General features: G+C 39.3%; 1 protein-coding gene across 2 annotated transcripts in view; it reads right to left on the bottom strand.

Moving 5' to 3' along the window:
• Window positions 1-19,604, bottom strand: part of GOLM2 (golgi membrane protein 2) — a 113,335-nt gene that overhangs the window by 48,801 nt on the left and 44,930 nt on the right. For both annotated transcript variants that reach the window (XM_070423580.1, XM_070423570.1), the window contains exons 3-6: window positions 18,006-18,108; window positions 16,173-16,263; window positions 11,198-11,342; window positions 10,284-10,364 (exon numbers count right to left, since the gene is read on the bottom strand). In XM_070423580.1, the coding sequence (XP_070279681.1) occupies window positions 10,284-10,364; window positions 11,198-11,342; window positions 16,173-16,263; window positions 18,006-18,108 (420 nt within the window). The remainder of the gene's footprint in view (window positions 1-10,283; window positions 10,365-11,197; window positions 11,343-16,172; window positions 16,264-18,005; window positions 18,109-19,604) is intronic.

A 19,604-nucleotide genomic window follows, 5' to 3' on the forward strand; every position in this document is an offset into this window, starting at 1 on the left:
CACCCTCCTGAGGGGAGTGGCCTGTGGGATCAGGCTGAAATTAGTTCTCCAACATCCCCTGAGGGGTCCTGGATTGCGAGAGGGCACAGGCCAGGCCGAGGGACCTCACCAGTGCACGATCCGACCAGGGAGGGACTGCAGGAGGGCTTCAGGGAGTGTCTGGCTCCATCTCGCCCAATCCCAATCAGGGGCAATCGGGGTTGGCTGGCCAGGGAGGGACGTGGGAGGTTGGCCAGCCTCTGAGGGATGGTGGGAGGGCTTTAGGGCGCGTCTGGCCCATCTCGCTCAGTCCCAATCAGCAGGACCTCAGCAGCAAGCTAATCTACAGGTTGGAGCGTCTACCCCCTGGTGGTCAGTGCACCTCATAGTGACTGGTGGACTGGTCGACTGTCTGCCCCTGGTGGTCAGTGCACATCCATAGCGAGCAGTTGAGTGGCCTTAGCATATCATTAGCATATTACGCTTTGATTGGTTGAACAGTCGACTGGTCACTGGACAACCAGACACTTAGCATATTAGGCTTTTATTATATCAGATATATATATACATATACATATACTTATACATATATGTATATGTATATATATATATATGGCTTTATTTCAGGCTTTCAATTCTGTTCCATCAGTCTGTGTGTCTGTTTTTCTGCCATATTGTTTTTATTATTATTGTACCTTTGTAGTTTCAAATCGGAGAGTGTGATATCTCCAGTTTGTTTTTCTTTCCAGAGGATTACTTTTAGCTATTTGGAGTATATTGTGGTTCCATACAAATTTGAGGATTATTTTGTTTTATTTCTGTGAAAAATGCCATTAGGATTTTGATGCAGATTTGCATTAAATCTGTATAATGCTTTAAGTAACATGGACATTTTTATAGTTAATCTTCCTTTGTGTCTTCTTCAATTTCTTTTAACAATGTCTTATAGTTTTCAAAGTACAGGTCCTTCACTTTCTTTGTTTACGCCTAGGTATTTTACCCTTTTCTGTTACAACTGTAAATGGGATTATTTTCTTTTCTTTCTTTTTTTTTTTTTAAATATATTTTATTGATTTTCTACAGAGAGGAAGGGAGAGGGACAGAGAGTTAGAAACATCGATGAGAGAGAAACATCGATCAGCTGCCTCCTGCACACTCCCCAGTGGGGATGTGCCCGCAACCAAGGTACCTGCCCTTGACTGGAATCGAACCTGGGACCCTTGAGTCCGCAGGCCGACGCTCTATCCGCTGAGCCAAACCAGTCAGGGCGGATTATTTTCTTAATACCTCTTTTTCATATTTTGTTATTAGTATATAGGGACATAAATCATTTTAGTATATTGATTTTCTATCCTGCATCTTTACTGTATTTGTTTATTGTTTCTAATAGTATTTTGGTGGAGTTTTTAGGGTTTTCTGTGTATAGAATCATGTTATCTACAAAGAGTGAGTTTTACTTCTTCATTCCCAATTTGAATGCCTTTTTATTTCTTTTCCTTGCCTGATTACTCTGGCTAGGATTTACAGTACTATGTTGAATAACAGTAGCAAGAGTGGACATCTTTTTCTTGTTCATGATCTTAGAGAAAAAGCTTTCAGTTTTTTACCATTGAGTATTATGCTAGTTGAGGGTTTGCCATATATGGTCTTTATTATGTTGAAATACTTTCCTTTTATACTCATTTTATTGAGTGTACTTAGTATGAACCAGTGTTAATGCTCTATATCTATATTAGCCTTCAGTTGCAGCTTCTACTCTGAGAGTCAAAAGAGAACCATCCTTGCCTTATACTCTCGTTTTCTTATTCCAATGACAGGGCTACAATATTAAAAATGTTCACACTTCCAGTTTCCTGCCTTATAGGGCTTCACAATCCAGTACCTATGACTATAGAGAAGGAATATGGTACTAATAAGCAACAATCCTTAACTCTGGCAGCGCTTCAGTATTACAGATACTACTCCAGACATACACTGAATATGGGGTGCATACAGATACCATGGTATCTGTATTTATTAAAAGCTCCAAAGGTGGTTCTGTTGCACAGCCAAGAGAATAAAAAAATAAAAAGCATGGCTTTTTAATTTTAGATGGATCAGGGCTCAAATCATGGCTCTGTAATTTATTAACAGTATGACTTGGGGTTCGTGCCTAATTTCCTGAAGCCTCAGTCCTCATCTAAAAAACAAGTAAAACTTTGATATAACAGACTAATTTGGGAGAGAGGGTGTCAGTTAAAGCCAAAAGTCTATTATATAACAAAGTAGGTTTTCCGAATAAGTACTAGTATGTTAAAAAATTGACAAGTTAGTTTACCTGTTTTTACTTATGTAGACAAGTTTGTGTAATTAAAATTAAGTATGTATGAAAAGTTTAATTTCACAGAAAAGTTTACTGTATGTATTACAGCAATTTTAAATTTATACTGAGTAAGTCTAGTAAATGCATGCATTCACCAGTCACCTCGAGTAAACAAATGCACATGGCTGGGGAGTGGCTTAGCGCACATTGGAACATCAGCCAGCATGCCTTAAAACTGGTGTAGAAAGAACCCAGAAATCAACCCAAACCACTATGCTCAATTAATATTTGACAAAGGAGGCAAGAGCATACAATGGAGTCAAGACAGTCTCTTCAGTAAATGGTATTGGGAAAATTCGACAGATATATGAAAAAAAATGAAACTAGACCACCAACTTACACCATACACAAATATAAACTCAAAATGGATAAAGGATTTAAACGTAAGAAGGGAAACGATAAAAATCTTAGAGGCAGCAAAATTCACAGGCAGCAAAATCTCAGACATACGCCGAAACAATATCTTCACCGATACAGCTCCTAGGGCAGTGGAAACTAAAGAGAAAATAAACAAATGGGACTACATCAAAATAAAAAGCTTCTGCACAGCGAAAGAAACCATCAACAAAACAAGAAAGCCCATTGCATGGGAGAACATATTTGCCAATGTTATCTACGATAAGGGTTTAATCTCCAACATTACAGGAGGATGAGGAGAAGGAGGAGGAGGAAGATAAACAACCCAATCAAAAAATGGGCAACGGACCTAAATACTTTTGAAAGAGGAAATAAGGCCAAGAGACAATGAAAACATGCTCAAAGTCACTAATCATCCGAGAGATGCAAATCAAAACAACACTGAGGTACCATCTCACTCTTGTCAGAATGGCTACCATCAACAAATCAACAAACGACAAGTACTGGAGAGGATGCAAAGAAAAAGGAACCCTCGTGCACTGTTGGTGCAGCCATTGTGGAGAACAGTATGGAGTTTCCTCAAGAAACTAAAAATGGAACTCCCATTTGACCCAGTGATCCCACTTCTAGGAATATGTCCCAAGAAACTAGAAACACCAATCAAAAAGGATGTATGTTCATAGCAGCATAATTTACAATATCTAAGATTTGGAAACAGCCTAAGTGCCCATCAGCAGATGAGTGGATTAAAAAAATGTGGTACATCTACACAATGGAATACTACACTGCTGTAAAAAGGAAGGATCTCCTACCATTTGCATCAGCATGGGTGGAGCTGGAGAGCATTATACTAAGTGAAATAAGTCAGTCAGAGAAAGATAAATGTCACAAGATCTCACTCATTTGTGGAATATAATGGTCAACATAAACTGATGAACAAAAACAGATCCAGAGACGGAGAAGCATTGATCAGATGCTCAAACCTCAGAGGGAAGGTAGGGGAGGGTGTGGGTAAGGGGGAGAGATAAACCAAAGGACTTGTATGCATGCATATAAGCATAACCAATGGACACAGACCCCAGTGGGTGAAGGCATGAGCGGGGGGCGGGGGGGACGGGACAATTGGGGGATAAGGACACATATGTAATACCTTAATCAATAAAATAAAATAAACTGCTGTAGAAAGGCCCTGGCCAGTGTTTCTCAGTGGTTAGAATACTGCCTCACATACCAAAGGATCATGGGTTCAATTCCAGTCAAAGGCAGTACCTAAATTGCAGGTTTAATCCCTGGCCTGGTCAGCGCATGTGTGTGAGGCAACCAATCAATGTGTCTCTCTCACATAGATGTTTCTCTCTCGCTTCCTCCCCTCCCTTCATCCCTTCCACTCTAAACATAAATGGGAAGAATATCCTTGGGTGAGGATTAAAAAAAATTGTTGCAGAAAGTCACTCCAATTACCTCAAGCCATGTGGTGTTATCATGTTTTAATCATTCACTGAGCATTGTTTATGGAGGTGACTCTTGGATTTAAATATGTAGACTATAGTTGTAGGTATGTGATATTTATTTATGTCAGCAAAATTACTACAGTGCTTTTTCCAGCATATGGCCTATTCGCTAAAATTTGTTAAAAATAACAGTGAATTGACAACAAAAAAATAACTTGTTAATTTAAGTAGAAGCAAATCTTGGTTAAAAGCATTTTAAAATTAAGAGGGTGTTAATTTTCACATATGACATACAGACTGGAAATTTTGTCTGCAAAATTGAGGGTTTACTGTATTACAAGAAATGTTAAACAAACTTCTTTAAGCAGAAAACAAAAGATTAAAAAATATGAATAATAAAATGGCAATAAAACATATCTATCAACAATTACTTTAAATGCAAATGATTTAAATGCTTCAATGAAGCGACATGGTGGCTGAATGGATAACAAAATAAGACCCTTATATATGCTTTCTACAAGAGACTCACTTCAGATCAAAAAACACACACAGACTTAAAGGGAGGGAAAAAGATATTTCATGAAAAGAATAGCTAGGGTAGCAATACTTATACCAGACAAAGTAAACTTTAAAATAAAGGCTCTAACAAGAGACAAGGAAGGACTCAGCAATTCCACTTTTTAAAAAATATATATTTTTATTGATTTCAGAGAGGAAGGGAGAGAGAAATAGAAACATCAATGATGAGAGAGAATCACTGGTCGGCTGTCTCCTGCACACCCCCTACTGGGGATCGAGCCTGCAACCTGGGCATGTGCCCTTGGCTGGAATCAAACCCAGGACCCTTCAGTATGCAGGCCAATACTCTATCCACTGAGCAAAACCAGCTAGGGCAGCAATTCTACTTTTGCATATTATCCAAAGAAATCCAAAACAAATATAAAAGACATATACACCCATATGTTCTTTGTAGCATTATTTACAACTAGTGGCCTGGTGCATGAAATTCATGCATGGGGCGGGGGGGTTGTCCCTCAGCCCCGCCTGCACACTCTCCAATCTGGGACCCCTCGGGCGATGTTGGACTGCTGATTTAGGCCTATGGGATTGGGACAAAACTGGCAGTCGGACATCCCTCTCGCTATCCAGGACCACTGGCTCCTAACCACTCACCTGCCTGCCTGCATGATCTCCCCTAACTACTCTGCCTGCCGGCCTGCTCTCCCCAACTGCCCCCCCTTCCCCACTGGCCTTCTTGCCCCCAACTGCCCTCCCCTTGCCAGCCTGACTGCCCCCAACTGCCCCCCTGCTGGCCTGCTCTCCCCCAACTGCCCCCCCAATCTGATCGCCCCTAACTGCTCCCCCCCCACCAGCCTGCTTGCCCCCAACTGCCCCCCCTGCCGGCCTGTTCACCCCCAACTGCCCCCCCTAATGGCCTGCTCACCCACAAATGGCCCCCTGTCGGCTTGATCGCCCCTAACTCCCCTCCCCTGCTGGCCTGATCGCCTCTAACTTCCCTCTTCTGCCGGCATGATCGCCCCTAACTGCCCTCCCCTGCCGGCCTGATTGCCCCAACTGCCCTCCCCTGCCAGCCTGGTTGCCCCTAACTGCCCTCCCCTGCCGGCCTGATCACTGCCAACTGCCTTCCCCTCCTGGCCTGATCGCTCCTAACCGCCTCTGCCTCAGCCCTGCCACCATGGCTTTGTCCGGAAGGACGTCCAGAAGGTCTCCTGGAAAGTCTTCCGGTCTAATTAGCATATTACCCTTTTATTAGTATAGAACAGATAGCCAAGCTATGAAAGCAACCTAAGTGTCCATCAATAGATGAATAGATAAAGAAGAAGTGGAGTATATACACAATGGAATATTATTTAGCCATAAAGAAAAAAAAGGAAAGAAATCTTGCCATCTGCAACAATATGGATAGAACTAGAGGGTATTTTGCTGAGTTACATAAGTCAGACAGACAAAGACAAATGCCAGATGATTTCACTTATATGTGAAATTTTAATAACAAAATAAACAAATAAGCAGAACAGAAACAGACTCATAGATACAGAGAACATTTTGATGGTGGCCAGACTGGAGGGAATTTGGGGGGACGGATGTAAAAGGTGAAGGAATCAAGAAGTACAAATTGGGGGGTGAGGGCATGTGTGGGGAGGCGGGGGTGGACGGGAGAGGTCAATGGGGGAAAAAGGAGACATATGTAATACTTTGAATAATAAAGAATTAAATTAATTAATTAAAATTAAAAAAAGAAGTACAAATTGGTAGTTAGAGAATAGTCATCAGGATATAAAGTACATCATAGGAAATATAGTCAATAATATTATAATAACTATGTATGGTGTCAGATGGGTACTAGATTTATCAGGGTGACCACTTCATAAGCTATATAACTGTCTAATCACTAAGTTGTACACCTGAAACTAATATAATATTGTACGTCAAGTGTAATTAAAAAATAAAAAATTATTTGAAAAAAATTACAAGTCGCCCTAGCCAGTGTGGCTCAGTGGACAGAGAGTTGGCCTGTGGACTGAAGGGTCCTGGGTTCAATTCCAGCCAAGGGCACATGCCTGGTTTGCGGGTTTGATCCCCAGTAGGGGGCATGCAGGAGGCAGCCTATCAATGATTCTCTCTCATCATTGATGTTTCTGTCTCTCTCTCGCTCTCCCTTCTCTTTAAAATCAATAAAAATATATTTTAAAAAAATTACCAGTCAGACTCAAGGAAAAAAAGCACAAGTTGAAGAGACAGAACAAGCATCAGAAAATATGGTAGAAATGTTAGAATTATCAGACTGGGAATTTAGAATGAACTATGATTAATATGCTAAGGACTCTATTAGATAGATAGTATATAAGAACAGATGGACAATATAAGTAGAGAGATAGAAACCCTAGGGGGAAAAATGCTAGAGGTCAAAAACTATAACAGAAATGTAGAATGCTTTGATGGGCTTCTTAGTAGACTGGTCATGGCTGAAGGAAGACATGCTGAGATAGCGGATATATCAATAGAATCCTCAGAAACAACAACAAAAAGCAAAGAACAAAGACTGAGGGGATAAAACAGAACAGACTATCTAGGACAACTACAGAAGGTATAATATACGTGTAATGTGAACATACCAGAAGGATAAGCAAGTGAAAACAGAACAAAAGAAATAGTTGAAATAAAAATGACTGAGAATTTCCCCAAATTAATGTCAGACACCAAGCCACAGATCCAAGAAGCTGATAGAACAAGCAGGATAAATGCAAAAAACAAAATCAACTACATCACAGCATATAATTTTCAAATTACAGAAAATCAAATATAAAGAAAATTAAGGAGCACGTTTCAGGTCTTCTTTGAGTCTGTGCATCCTGGATTCAATTCCTTTAACACCCCAAAGAAACATTTTATTTGTTTAAAAGAAAGAGAGAGAGAGAAAACTAATCATGAGAAAGGTCTCTAATATGCCATGACAGTATAGACCAGCCGTGGGCAAACTAAGGCCCGCGGGCCGGATCCAGCCCGTTTGAAATGAATAAAACTAAACAAAAAAAAGACCGTACCCTTTTATGTAATGATGTTTACTTTGAATTTATATTAGTTCACACAAACACTCCATCCATGCTTTTGTTCCGGCCCTCTGGTCCAGTTTAAGAACCCATTGTGGCCCTCGAGTCAAAAAGTTTGCCCACCCGCCGAAACCGGTTTGGCTCAGTGGATAGAGCGTCGGCCTGCGGACTGAAAGGTCCCGGGTTCGATTCCGGTCAAGGGCATGTACCTGGGTTGCGGGCACATCCCCGGTAGGAGATGTGCAGGAGGCAGCTGGTTGATGTTTCTCTCTCATCGATGTTTCTAACTCTCTATCTCTCTCCCTTCCTCTCTGTGAAAAATCAATAAAATATATTAAAAAAAAAAAAAAAAAAAAAAAAAAAAGTTTGCCCACCCCTGGTATAGACAGATGTTTTGGCATTAATGCTAGATTTACACAAAATATATATTTTTAGTGTTTTTCCCAGCTAAACTATAATGCTACAACCATTATATGAGTCAATATAGCAAATTCATATTGTGAAAATCCGATTTGAATTTGTTGGCATCTAATTAAAAGTAGCATTATTTATCCCTTTTAATTCTAATAAACTGGTTGTGTGATGTTTTTTAAAGCAAGCAAAAGAAGCAAGATAAAATTTTTGCTCTGCTGAAGCTGTTCATGTATGGAAGACATTTGAAAATCACTTTCTGATAGGGACAGTATACCTAAAAATGGTCAAGGTAAAATCTTTACGACCTCTTGCATTCCCATTTCATTTTACCGTAACTCTGAAATTTCCTGGTGGCCAGATAATAAATTATGATAGTGGACCACTGAGAAAACAAATGGAGACATTACACATTTAAGGTAGTAATGAAAAAAATTTAACTTGAAAACTATGTAGAAATGGAAAACATAAGTTAAAATTATATTTACATGTAAATATATTTTTTAGATATATGACATAAAAAAATAAATGCATACAAGCAGGTAAACAATCTTTGACTATATATCTGAATAGAGTGCTTCTATATACTAGAAACCTAGAGTTTGTCCTTGGCAAAACTTTGGGTACAACCTAAAAAATAAATAAGGGCAATGTAAAAGAGATGAATCAATCTAAAACTCAGTAAGTCTAGGAATAGAGTAAGTGCTGCAGAAATTGAGAAGAATACATGGTCTTTGCTTTCAACATTTCCTTAATTAATGTCTAGCTAGTGTTTCTAAAACTTTGGCATAGATCAAAAACCACTTGGAGAGCTTGTTAAAACACACACTGAAGAGCTCTACTTCAAGAATTTGCATTTCTAAGAAGTTCCTAGGTAATGCTGATACTGCTGATCCAAGTACCACACCTTAAGAATCACTAGATAACTTCATTGCCTTACAAACAAATCATGCTCATTCTAACTCCATATTTTTAAACTCGCGTTATTGCTCTTGTTCTTACCTTTATTTTAGGGGAGTATACTATGACTGATAACCCCAAAGAAAATAGACATGACAGAATTTGAGAAGATAACAAAACGATACAAATAAAAAACCCAGTACTTCATTTGGACCTCAAACACTCAGCAACTGCAGCCACATACAATAAGTTGTAACCACAGAAGTAATCACCAAGATTGAAAGGAATAAAAACAGCCAAGAATAACCACAGACATGCTATTACTTTCTATTTTCTACCATAAATTGGAGTCAGCAGGGAGGGATGCCTATGATAGCCAAGAAACATAGAAATGGCAAGAAAAGCAGACATGCAAAAAAACCAAACATGAATGGGATTAGGAAAGCAGCAGTGACACAGACTTCAAATGGAAATAGATAAGAAACAGACAGATTAATGAAGAAAGAGATACACATTGAGCAGAAGTGGCCATAAAAAAAGTCACCCGCCTAGCCAGTTTTCTCAGCAGTTAGAAAGGTACTTGCCCTTGACCCGAATCGACTGTGACCCTTCACCCTGGGGACTGAAGGGTGGCAGATTCAATTTGGGTCAAGTGCAAGTACCTTGGCTTCAGGCTCGATTCCTGGCCCCAGCCTACATGTGTGCAGGAGGCAACCAATCGATGTGTCTCTCTCACATCAATGTTCCTCTCTCTCTCTGTCTCTCCTCCTGCCTTCCACTCTCTCTAAAAGTCAATGGAAACAATATCCTCTGGTGAGGATTAACAAAAATAAAAGAAAGAAAACAGTGAATAAACTATTTAAAGTTTGAGGTAATTAACTGAAAGGACAAGGCAAGTTCTAAAAACCTATGTAAGTATACTGCTATGCCATATTAAAGCACACCAACATCACAGCAATCTGGGAGCATTTAGTATGAAAGAAATGAGCCATATATACTTTTAGTAAACATAAATGGCTCTAATATAGCATAAATGTCATGAACAATAACTCTTGAGTCAAAAAAGAAAGGTTCAAATATGGTTGATTCTTATTAAGGCAAAAAAGGGTACTTTATGGGTGGTTAATTAACTGAAAATATAAATCATACAGATATCTGTGAATTTTCACAAGTGTTACTCAAAAAGAGAATAGGATCACATGAAAAATAATATGGTCACTTTAGTTAAATACTCTACTAACTTTTACTTACCAATGGGAAGTTCTTCAACTTTTGCAAGGTCATTCTCCTCTATTCCAGGCATTCCTGCATCACCACCTGGTTTGATTTGTTCTGCCCAAGTATCAAAAGATATAATTCTATATTTTTCTTTACATAAATTAAAACTGTTTTGGTGGAAGGTAACAGTTTCTAAAGCAATAAGCTACACTAACCAAATCCTATACAATAAAGAGCTAATATTCAAATGGTCATCACACTGTAACGGCTCAGACACTCAACACTGGGGAGAGAGGAATGGGGACCACCAGGCACAAATGAGCTCATGAGAGAGGAATGGGGACCAGTCAGGCTACGGCCTAGGAGAGGGACAAGCTGCCCATCCTGCAGTCCTGGGCACCTGTGGCTGTGGCCAGCCCAGGCGAAGCCAGCCAGGGTCCTGGGTACCTGCGGCCGGCCAGAGGGAGGGAAGCCCGGGTCCCAGTTGCCTGTGACCGCCCGGAGGAGGGAATCCTGGGTCCTGGGTGCAGGGCGAGGCAGAGGCGGTTAGGGGCAATCAGGCAGTCAGGGAGAGGGGTCAGGGGCGATCAGGCAGGCAGGCAGGCGAGCGGTTAGGAGCCAGCAGTCCCGGATTGCGAGAGGCAGTCAGACATCCCCCAATGGGTCCCGGATTGGAGAGGGTGCAGGCCAGGCTGAGGGGACCCCCACCCCTGTGCACGAATTTCATGCACCGGGCCTCTAGTATATTTATATCTTGCTTTGGACATAGTTGTAATTCTAAAATAACTTACTATTTTTTCTCAGTCAAAGGATCTAAATTTGAAACAATACAGACACCTAATCATAATTGAACTAAAATCAAACAATATCCTTTATGATTGAAAATGTTAACCTCAAAATGAGAAAAGTCAATATCCTATTAACACAAAACAAAATAACTGTAATACCTTTCCCATGTGCAATATGGTTGTTTGAGGGTTCTTCATTCTTCTCTTCGGCCTTCTCACCTACTTTTGGAACATTTTTAGGTACTGCATGATTGTTTATACCCAATTCATTTCCATCTTTTAATTCCAACTTGTGGGCCTCTTGCTGTTAGATAAAGATTTAGTAATAGTAAATATTTTTCAGTTAACAATGTTACATCATTGACATAACTATTAACTAAATGTTCTGAAACAGTTCATTTTCTGAAACATATACTCTGGGTCTAAATTTCAAACACTTGGAGATGGGGGATATAATATTATTTTCTGTTCAGTTTTTATACCTGATACGAAGTCAAAGAATAACCAATACATTTTAAAGTCTCTAATTGTAGTAAATGGCCTAAAATATTAGACAGAGGTAATTCTCTTTGGCTATGCTAAGAGAGTGATTCTGCAAGAAGAGAGTCTTGCCAAGCATTGTAGGTTACTGTGGGAGGCATACAGTTAAGCTCTGTCCTGGATGCTGTGGGCAGGGTGGGTTCTTTATGGGCAAATGTTATAATCCTGCAGGATGGCACACAGCAGGAGATTGGCACACAGGTGCCCCTCAAGTGTGATAAATGGCTGCTGACATTGTCAGGTTTTTCCCCCCAAGTAGAAACAGCAAGGGTGGTAAACAGGGCAATTTCTTCTCAAGTGCACTGACCACCAAAGCATAAGTAGTAATGGCAGACCAATACACCATGTCAGTGCTCCTTCCAACCTGCTCCTAAATATATCATCTCCTTGGAAACTTGAATCTTTGGGTATATAGTTAGACCTGACTCAATTCTATTGGTTAACCAGTTTTCTCTTTTATATTGAACTGCCTCAAGTAGAAAATTGGGAGGCACAAAGATCAAGTAGATATGCTTGAGTTGCCGTATAGGTCCTTACACTTAATATTTAATGCATTTATACATGGTTGGTCAACTCTAAAGCACTATGCAATGTCATCATTAAGTCATGTTATAAGAAAAACAATAGCACTTAAAAATCTATAGGAAATCTAGAATTACAAGAGCCAAATTATAAGAATTTGTCAAAATAAAGGAAAAAGTTACTTTGACAATTCCAGTGTACCTGGCAGATAAAATCAACAAACATTTGTACTGTGCTTCATAGTTTACAAATTCTTTTCAAATTTATCCTCTTAGCAGAGACAAATAAATACTCTGAGGAAAAACAAAACTGAGGCTTAAAGAAGTTAAGGAGCTTATCCAAGGTTACAAAGCTAGGGAATTGTGGAGAATTAATTCAAATGACAGTCTTTCTCACTCCCATATCTGGGAACTTGTAAACAATAGCCAAATCTCAGAGCTTAATTGTTGATGAGTGAGATGATAAACTGAAATTTTTGTACATGTCAGCATGAAAGACATAGGTGAGAAAATCAGTGAGGCACAACCTGAGCATCTATTCTGCATCTCTGTATTTTCGCTATAATGTTACATCATAGGCTATTTTTACAGTATTCCACTTTATTGTAGATGTGAATAAAACAAACAATACTTAAAAATCAACGAACTACTGTTCAAAAACACTTTTCCATTTAAAATAGTTAACAATGTCACTTTGATGTATTATTAACGACTCTAACTTTTTGTTGTTGTTAATCTTCACCCAAGGATATTTTTTCCATTATTTAGAGAGAGTGGAAAGGAGGCAGAGAGACATCAATGTGACACATTGATTGGTTGCCTCCCCTACATGTCCCCATGAGAGGTATTGGGGATTGAGCCTGCAACTGAGGTATGTGCCCTTGACTGGAATTGAACCTAAGACCCTTCAATCTGTGGGTCAATGTTCTAACCACGGAGCAAACCAGCTAGGACTAAATATTCTTTTTAAAAATATGTTTTTATTGATTTCCAAGAGAGGAAGGAGAGGGAGAGAGAGAGAGAAACATAAATGATGAGAGAGAATCATTGATTAGCTGCCTTCTGCATGCCCCCTACTGGGGATGAAGCCCACAACTCAGGCATGTGCCCTGACTAGGAATCAAACTGTGACCTCCTGGTTCATGGGTCAACACTCAACCACTCAACAACACTGGCCGGGCAATATTAAATATTCTTAGAAAATAAGAGTGTTTTGTTTTCTTTCTTTATTTATTCATTCATTTTCCCCCCCACTGATCCCCTCCAGTCTGACCCCGGCCCCCTTGCCCCTGCCCCACACCTTCACCACCCTATTGTCTGTGTCCATGGGTTATGCATATATACATACATGCATAATCCATGGTTGATTACCTTTCACCCATCCACCTTCCCTCCCTCCCTTGCCTTCAAATAAAAGTGTTTTCTAAGTGCAATGCTGATAATTTGGCAAAGGGGCACCTAATTGCTTTTTAAATAAACTTTTTATTCTGAAATAACTTTAACTTCACAGAAAACTAATGAACCCTCACTTAATTTCCTTTAATGTTAACATCTTATATTAGCATGGCACATTTGCAAACTAAGAAACTAACATTAGTATACTACTAACCAAACTCCATACTTTATTTAGATTTCACCACTTTTCCCACTAAGTTCTTTTTCTGTTCCAGGATCCAATCCAGGATACTACATTGCATTTAAGTCTTCAGGTCTCCTTAGTCTCCTCTGGTCTACAACAATTTCTCTTCCTTTGTAGCATGAAAGCAGTAAACAATTGAGTGTGACTATATACCAGAATATATATTTGTAGACATGAAAATGTGAATTTCTTATAATTTTCCCATCATAAAATAGTCTTTTGATTTTTCAACCATTTTTAAATGTAATAACCACTTTTCCTATGGATAGAATGAAAACAGGAAGCAGGATGTACTGAATTTGCTCCTTCTCCAGAGTAACTTCTAAATTATTTGGTTAAAAAAAAATCCCAGAATACAACTTATACTTGTTTCATATAGCTTACATTGAATTTGCTCCTCTGAAAACGAAAAAAGCAACCCAAAACTCACAGAATCACCTTGCCATAGTAATAGCAGAAAAGGGAATAAAGAATGGGGAGTAGAATTAGGCAGCTGGTCTAAAGGGTAAGGGCTACTGTGTTACCCTAGAAAGGAGTCTCTAAGAATCTCCCTCCTCCCCACCTGTTCCATTCAGGGCAGGATAACCGCAACAAATTATTGAAGAGTACGTTAGTTAATTAACAATATAAAAATAGTCCAGTATAGAAGAACAGAGAGAACTACACTTGCCTGAAAAAAAGAGTAAAGTTCTCATCTGTGTTCTTGGAAAAACAGAAGATAGCAAACTTATCCCATTTTTAAAATAAGATTTTTAAATTGATTTTTATAGAGAAAGAAAGGGCAAGGAGGAGAGAGAGAGAGAGAGAGAGAGAGAGAGAGAGAGAGAGAAATATCAATGTGAGAAACATTGATCAGCTGCCTCCTGCACGCACCCCACCTAAGATCGATCAGCATGAAAGACATAGGTGAGAAAATCAGTGAGGCACAACCTGAGCAACCTTTCAGTGCATGGGACGACACCCAACCAACTGAACCACACTGGCAAGGGATTACCCTATTATTGATATGGGCTTCTAATAGAACAAATGCAACAGCAACCTCTCTTCCCCTTCCTTCTGTGTTCTACTATGCTCCTCTATCGAATATCTCAATAATACCTTCTGCTTGTTTTCTTTTTTTTTTTTTTTAATATATTTTATTGATTTTTTTACAGAGAGGAAGGGAGAGAGATAGAGAGTTAGAAACATCGATGAGAGAGAAACATCGATCAGCTGCCTCCTGCACATCTCCCACTGGGGACCGGAATCGAACCTGGGACCTTTCAGTCCTCAGGCCGACGCTCTATCCACTGAGCCAAACCGGTTTCGGCACCTTCTGCTTGTTTTCAATGTCTCTACTCAGGCCTGCCATTTCCAGCAATCTATCCTCACATCTCTTCAAGGTAGACTGCAGACAGGCAGCAGCTATTTCACTTTGTAGATTCAAAAAATGAAATACAGAAAAAACGATGCCCTCAGTATCATGATGTAAAACAGCGAAACAGCTAAGAATGAAAATCTGGTTTCCTTAACTTCTAGTCCTTTAGAGAAGATGCTACCAAAGAGCAAGATAAATATTTTTCACTGTTCAACCTCTCTTTACATTAAATCACAAGACTTTATACAAACCATTGCTAGTTAGATGAGATTACAAGGTGGAAAACAATGAATGTCCTAATCTTTAGACAAATTCCCTCCATTTCTAGCAGGGACTTTGTAATATATGTCAACTGAAAATGGATAAATTAATAAAATAATTTTCTACCCCTAGAATATGAATCCAAGTAGTGACTAGTGTTTCATTTCTATATTTTAAAAAAGGAATTCAGAGTAACAGAGATTTATAATTAAGGGGAAAGTTTCTCAATTATTTTTCTGGTTCTAAAAAGCATAAAATAGGAAGTAATTGATTTTTTAGTAAAATGTTTTGCACTTTACAATCTAAGAAATACATTAACAGCAAAAAATATTTTTAGCCCTGGATGGTGTAGCTCAGTTGGTTGGGTGTTGTCCCGTGCACCGAGGGGTTGCTGGTTCACTTCCCAGTCAGGACACATGCCTGGGTTGCAGGCTCAATCCCTGGTAGGGGGCATGCAGGAGACAGCCAATCGATGTTATGCTCTCACATCAATGTCTCTCTCTTCTCTGTTCCTCTCTCTCTAAAAATAAATAAACTATTCTTTAAAAAAATATATCAATAAGCATATCCTCAGGTGAGAATTTTAAAAAACCAGATAAGAGATATTTAGCTCAAAATTAGTTTTAAGAGTTATGGTTATGTTTTTGCAAATATCTAATTTACTCAGCAATAAAGCCACTGCAGGTCATTTTTAGAATTAAGCAGTCCAGAATACTTAAAAAAAAAACAATGTTTTATGACAAAAGTACATATTTTAATTTCTAAATTACAATATTTATAACAAGAATATACTTTAAGTATCCTTTTTAAATTTACCTTTTGTTCCTGCAAAAACTGGTCTGCTAACTTTTTAATATTTTCTTCATGCTGTGCTCTTAATTCCTTGATTTGTTGTCCACACTGAAAACTAAATTACAAAGTCATTTTTTTAGATTATATTATCTTGGATTGGATTCTCAAAGTCTAGAAGTTGAAATCTTACATTTACAAAGATGAAGCATTCAGTTAGCAAGAAAGTGGGCAAGGAAGGACAAAGAGCAGACATAAATATAGCTCAGTCAAGATTCTTAAAATATTTGAACCTTTAATAGAGGACAAAAAATACTGATAAAGCTAATTTAAAAATTAGAAAGATAAAAGTTTATTTTTAAAAATTGCTTTTATTAAAAAAAAAAACAATTGTCAAAGCCAACTTCAATCACAGAAAAGAAAAACAATATAGAGATAACTGTGAGACCAAAATATAGTAATAGATGAGAAAAAACAGAATTATAAGTGTTAATAGGAGTTGCAGCAAGTGATTCATCCAATAGTTAGAACTTTAACACAATAATAAAAGTCTAAACCATAAGAAGAGCAAGATAAGATACAGACAGTCCTCGGGTTACGTCGGACTCGACGAACGACATTTCATGGTTACGTTGCCATCTCCCATTTATTTATAAAAAAAAGAAGTTCTGTCATTTCGATGTATGTACGTATGTGCTTTATGTTTTTTATTATTTATTTACCACAAGTAAAGGTCAGGAATTGTTATCTTTCTTTTACATTTTTTTACTGTTTCACTTCATTACTGCTGTGTATGTGCTCCATGTGAGTGACGTAGGTGCTTATGTAGGTGGGTTCCTACTTACGGCAAAAATCGCGTTACATCGCACTGTTGGAACGGATCTCTGATGTAACCCGAGGACCTACTGTATACTTATTTTCAAGAAAAAATGTAAAGGAATAAAATGGATAAAGACTGTGAATTTCCACTGCACAGTAGTCAAAGGATATGAATAGATTGTTTATGCAAATAGAAACAAATAGTTAATATAGAGGAAAATGTTAACTTTCACCATTAAAATGCAAATTAAATTTCCTATGTGTATTTATGGTGTTACATTATTCTTATATTTGCAAAAATAAATTAGAATTATAAAAGCCAATGTTGGAGGAGCTATGGGGAAACATCTAGTTATACTAATAAAAGCCTAGGTGGTCCTCATACCATCACGCGACGCCCTCATGCCACCACAAGATGGCCGGCAGGGGGGGCAGTTGTGGGCGAACAGGCCAGCAGGGGAGGGCAGTTGTGGGCAATGAGGCCAGCAGGGGAGGGCAGTTGGAGTCAACCAGGCCTGCAGAGGAGGGCAGTTGGGGGCGACCAGGCCTGTAGGGGAGGGCAGTTGGGGGTGACCAGGCCTGCAGGGGAGGGCAGTTGGGGGTGACCAGGCCTGCAGGGGAGGGTAGTTTGGGGGCGATCAGGCTGGCAGGGGAGCAGTTAAGGGGGTGATCAGGCAGGCAGATGAGTGGTTAGGGGCGATCAGGCAGGTAGGTGAGTGGTTAGGGGCGGTCAGGCAGGCAGAGTGGTTAGGGGCGATCAGGCAGGCAGGCAGGCGAGCCATTAGGAGCCAGCAGTCCTGGATTGTGAGAAGGTGCAGGCCGAGCTAAGGGACACCCCCCTGCACAAATTTTGTGCACTGGGCCTCTAGTATAAAAATAAGAAAGTATAGACTTCAGAGAGGCAATAGAAAGACAATAGAAAATGAATTTAAATGACCTAAGAAAACAAAAGAAGAAAAACAGAAGCCAGAAAGGAAAAAATGAATTGTCCAAAAGTTGGACAGATATTACAGAGATTCATAAATATTTGTAGCACCTTACCTCTCATATTCTAACCTCTTCACAAGGTAAGTATTGTTCTTCCGATAGTCCTGAAGCTGGTCCTCTTGTCGAAGAAACTCCTGACGAAGCTCAGCAAGTTGCTCTAGCCACATAAGAATCAAAGGAATAAAGTTTACTCACTTCACTGAGCCCTAGTGAGAAGTTATGGGATTTTTAAAAATTACATTCCAGTGCTACAGCAGCCCCACTGCCACCACACTGACCGCCTGATGGTGGCTCTCAGTGTCAGGTCTTGGACACAAGCATGGGGGTGGGGTGGGGGTGGGGGAATTAAATATACTTTTCATTTTCTTTATTCAGTTAAATTATATAATTAGCAGCCCATTAATTGCCTTTTATAACACATGCATGGGCAAATAAAATTTATTTTTAAAACAAGATAGCCTCAATGGTTTTCACATTAATCAGAAATATTAAAAAATTACACATCTTTTCACATTATGTAGACATACAAGCTGAGAAAACAGTACCAAAAAATATCTACCTACCCCTTTAAACCTGTTTTATAAAAGTAGGCAGGAAGTTCTGGCCTGTGTGGCCCAGTTGATTGGAGTGTCTTCCCGTACACCAAAAGGTGGCGGGTTCAATTCCAGGTCAGGTGACATAACCAAGTTGTGGGTTTGATCCCTGGTGGGGCATGTTCAAAAGGCAATCTCTCTCTCTCTCCCTCTCTCCCTCCCTCCCTTCCTCCCTTCCTTTCTCTTTAAGATCAATAAAAAATAAATAAAAGTAGGTGAGAAAATAATATTTTTTAGATGTTTGCTATGGGTACAAAATTCAAGTTTTCTTTTTCATTTTAAATCACATTTGACTTCCAACTTGGGTGTTAATCACTTTAGATCTCACTTCTAGTTCTGCTACTAATGCTAGGTCCACACATACCAAAATCTATTTTCAAAGCTTGTAATTTCTGGGCTAGGGCTAAAAGTTTTAGTTATAATAAATGATATGAAATGAGTTGTAAAGCAAATTAAAAGCTGGGCCAGATGCTCTTTTGTAAACATTTATCCCTAATAAGTGGCCCACATTCTAGAGCCTTTCCTTCATCTAACCCCACAACTAAGACGTCACCAGAGGAATGCCATGTTCTTAGGTGATTAAAAATTAGTTAACAGCCTTAGCAGTTAAGCAAAAGTAGTAGTTAAGTAAGTCTTAATTTTTAAAAATAAGAACAGAGTTCTACTCTGTATAAGCAACATCTATTAAGACTAAAATATAATGTCTACCCATAATGTACCAATATCTACACTAATAAAAGAGAAACATGGTAATTAGCATATGACCGCTACCCTTTCCATTGGCTAATCAGTGAGTATATGCAAATTAGCTGTCAGCAAAGATGGCGGTTAACTGCCAACAAAGATGGCGGCTAATTTGCATACATAGGCACAATGATGGGAGGCAAAAGGGGAAAGACGGAAGAATGGTGGCAGGGCAGAGCTGGGGGGCGGGCAAAGGCAGCCCACAGGGCTGCCTTTGCCCGCCCCCCACCCAGTGATCGCCATCAGAAAGCCCAGCAGGCCAGGCGACACCCCTGTCAGGGGTGCTGGTGATCGCCATGGCAATCGGAGGAAGAGA

This window comes from Myotis yumanensis, unplaced genomic scaffold, assembly GCF_028538775.1.
Source record: "Myotis yumanensis isolate MYYU_CA2020_CCGP unplaced genomic scaffold, mMyoYum1.0.hap1 SCAF_1, whole genome shotgun sequence".
In the NCBI taxonomy this organism is placed as follows: domain Eukaryota; kingdom Metazoa; phylum Chordata; class Mammalia; order Chiroptera; family Vespertilionidae; genus Myotis; species Myotis yumanensis.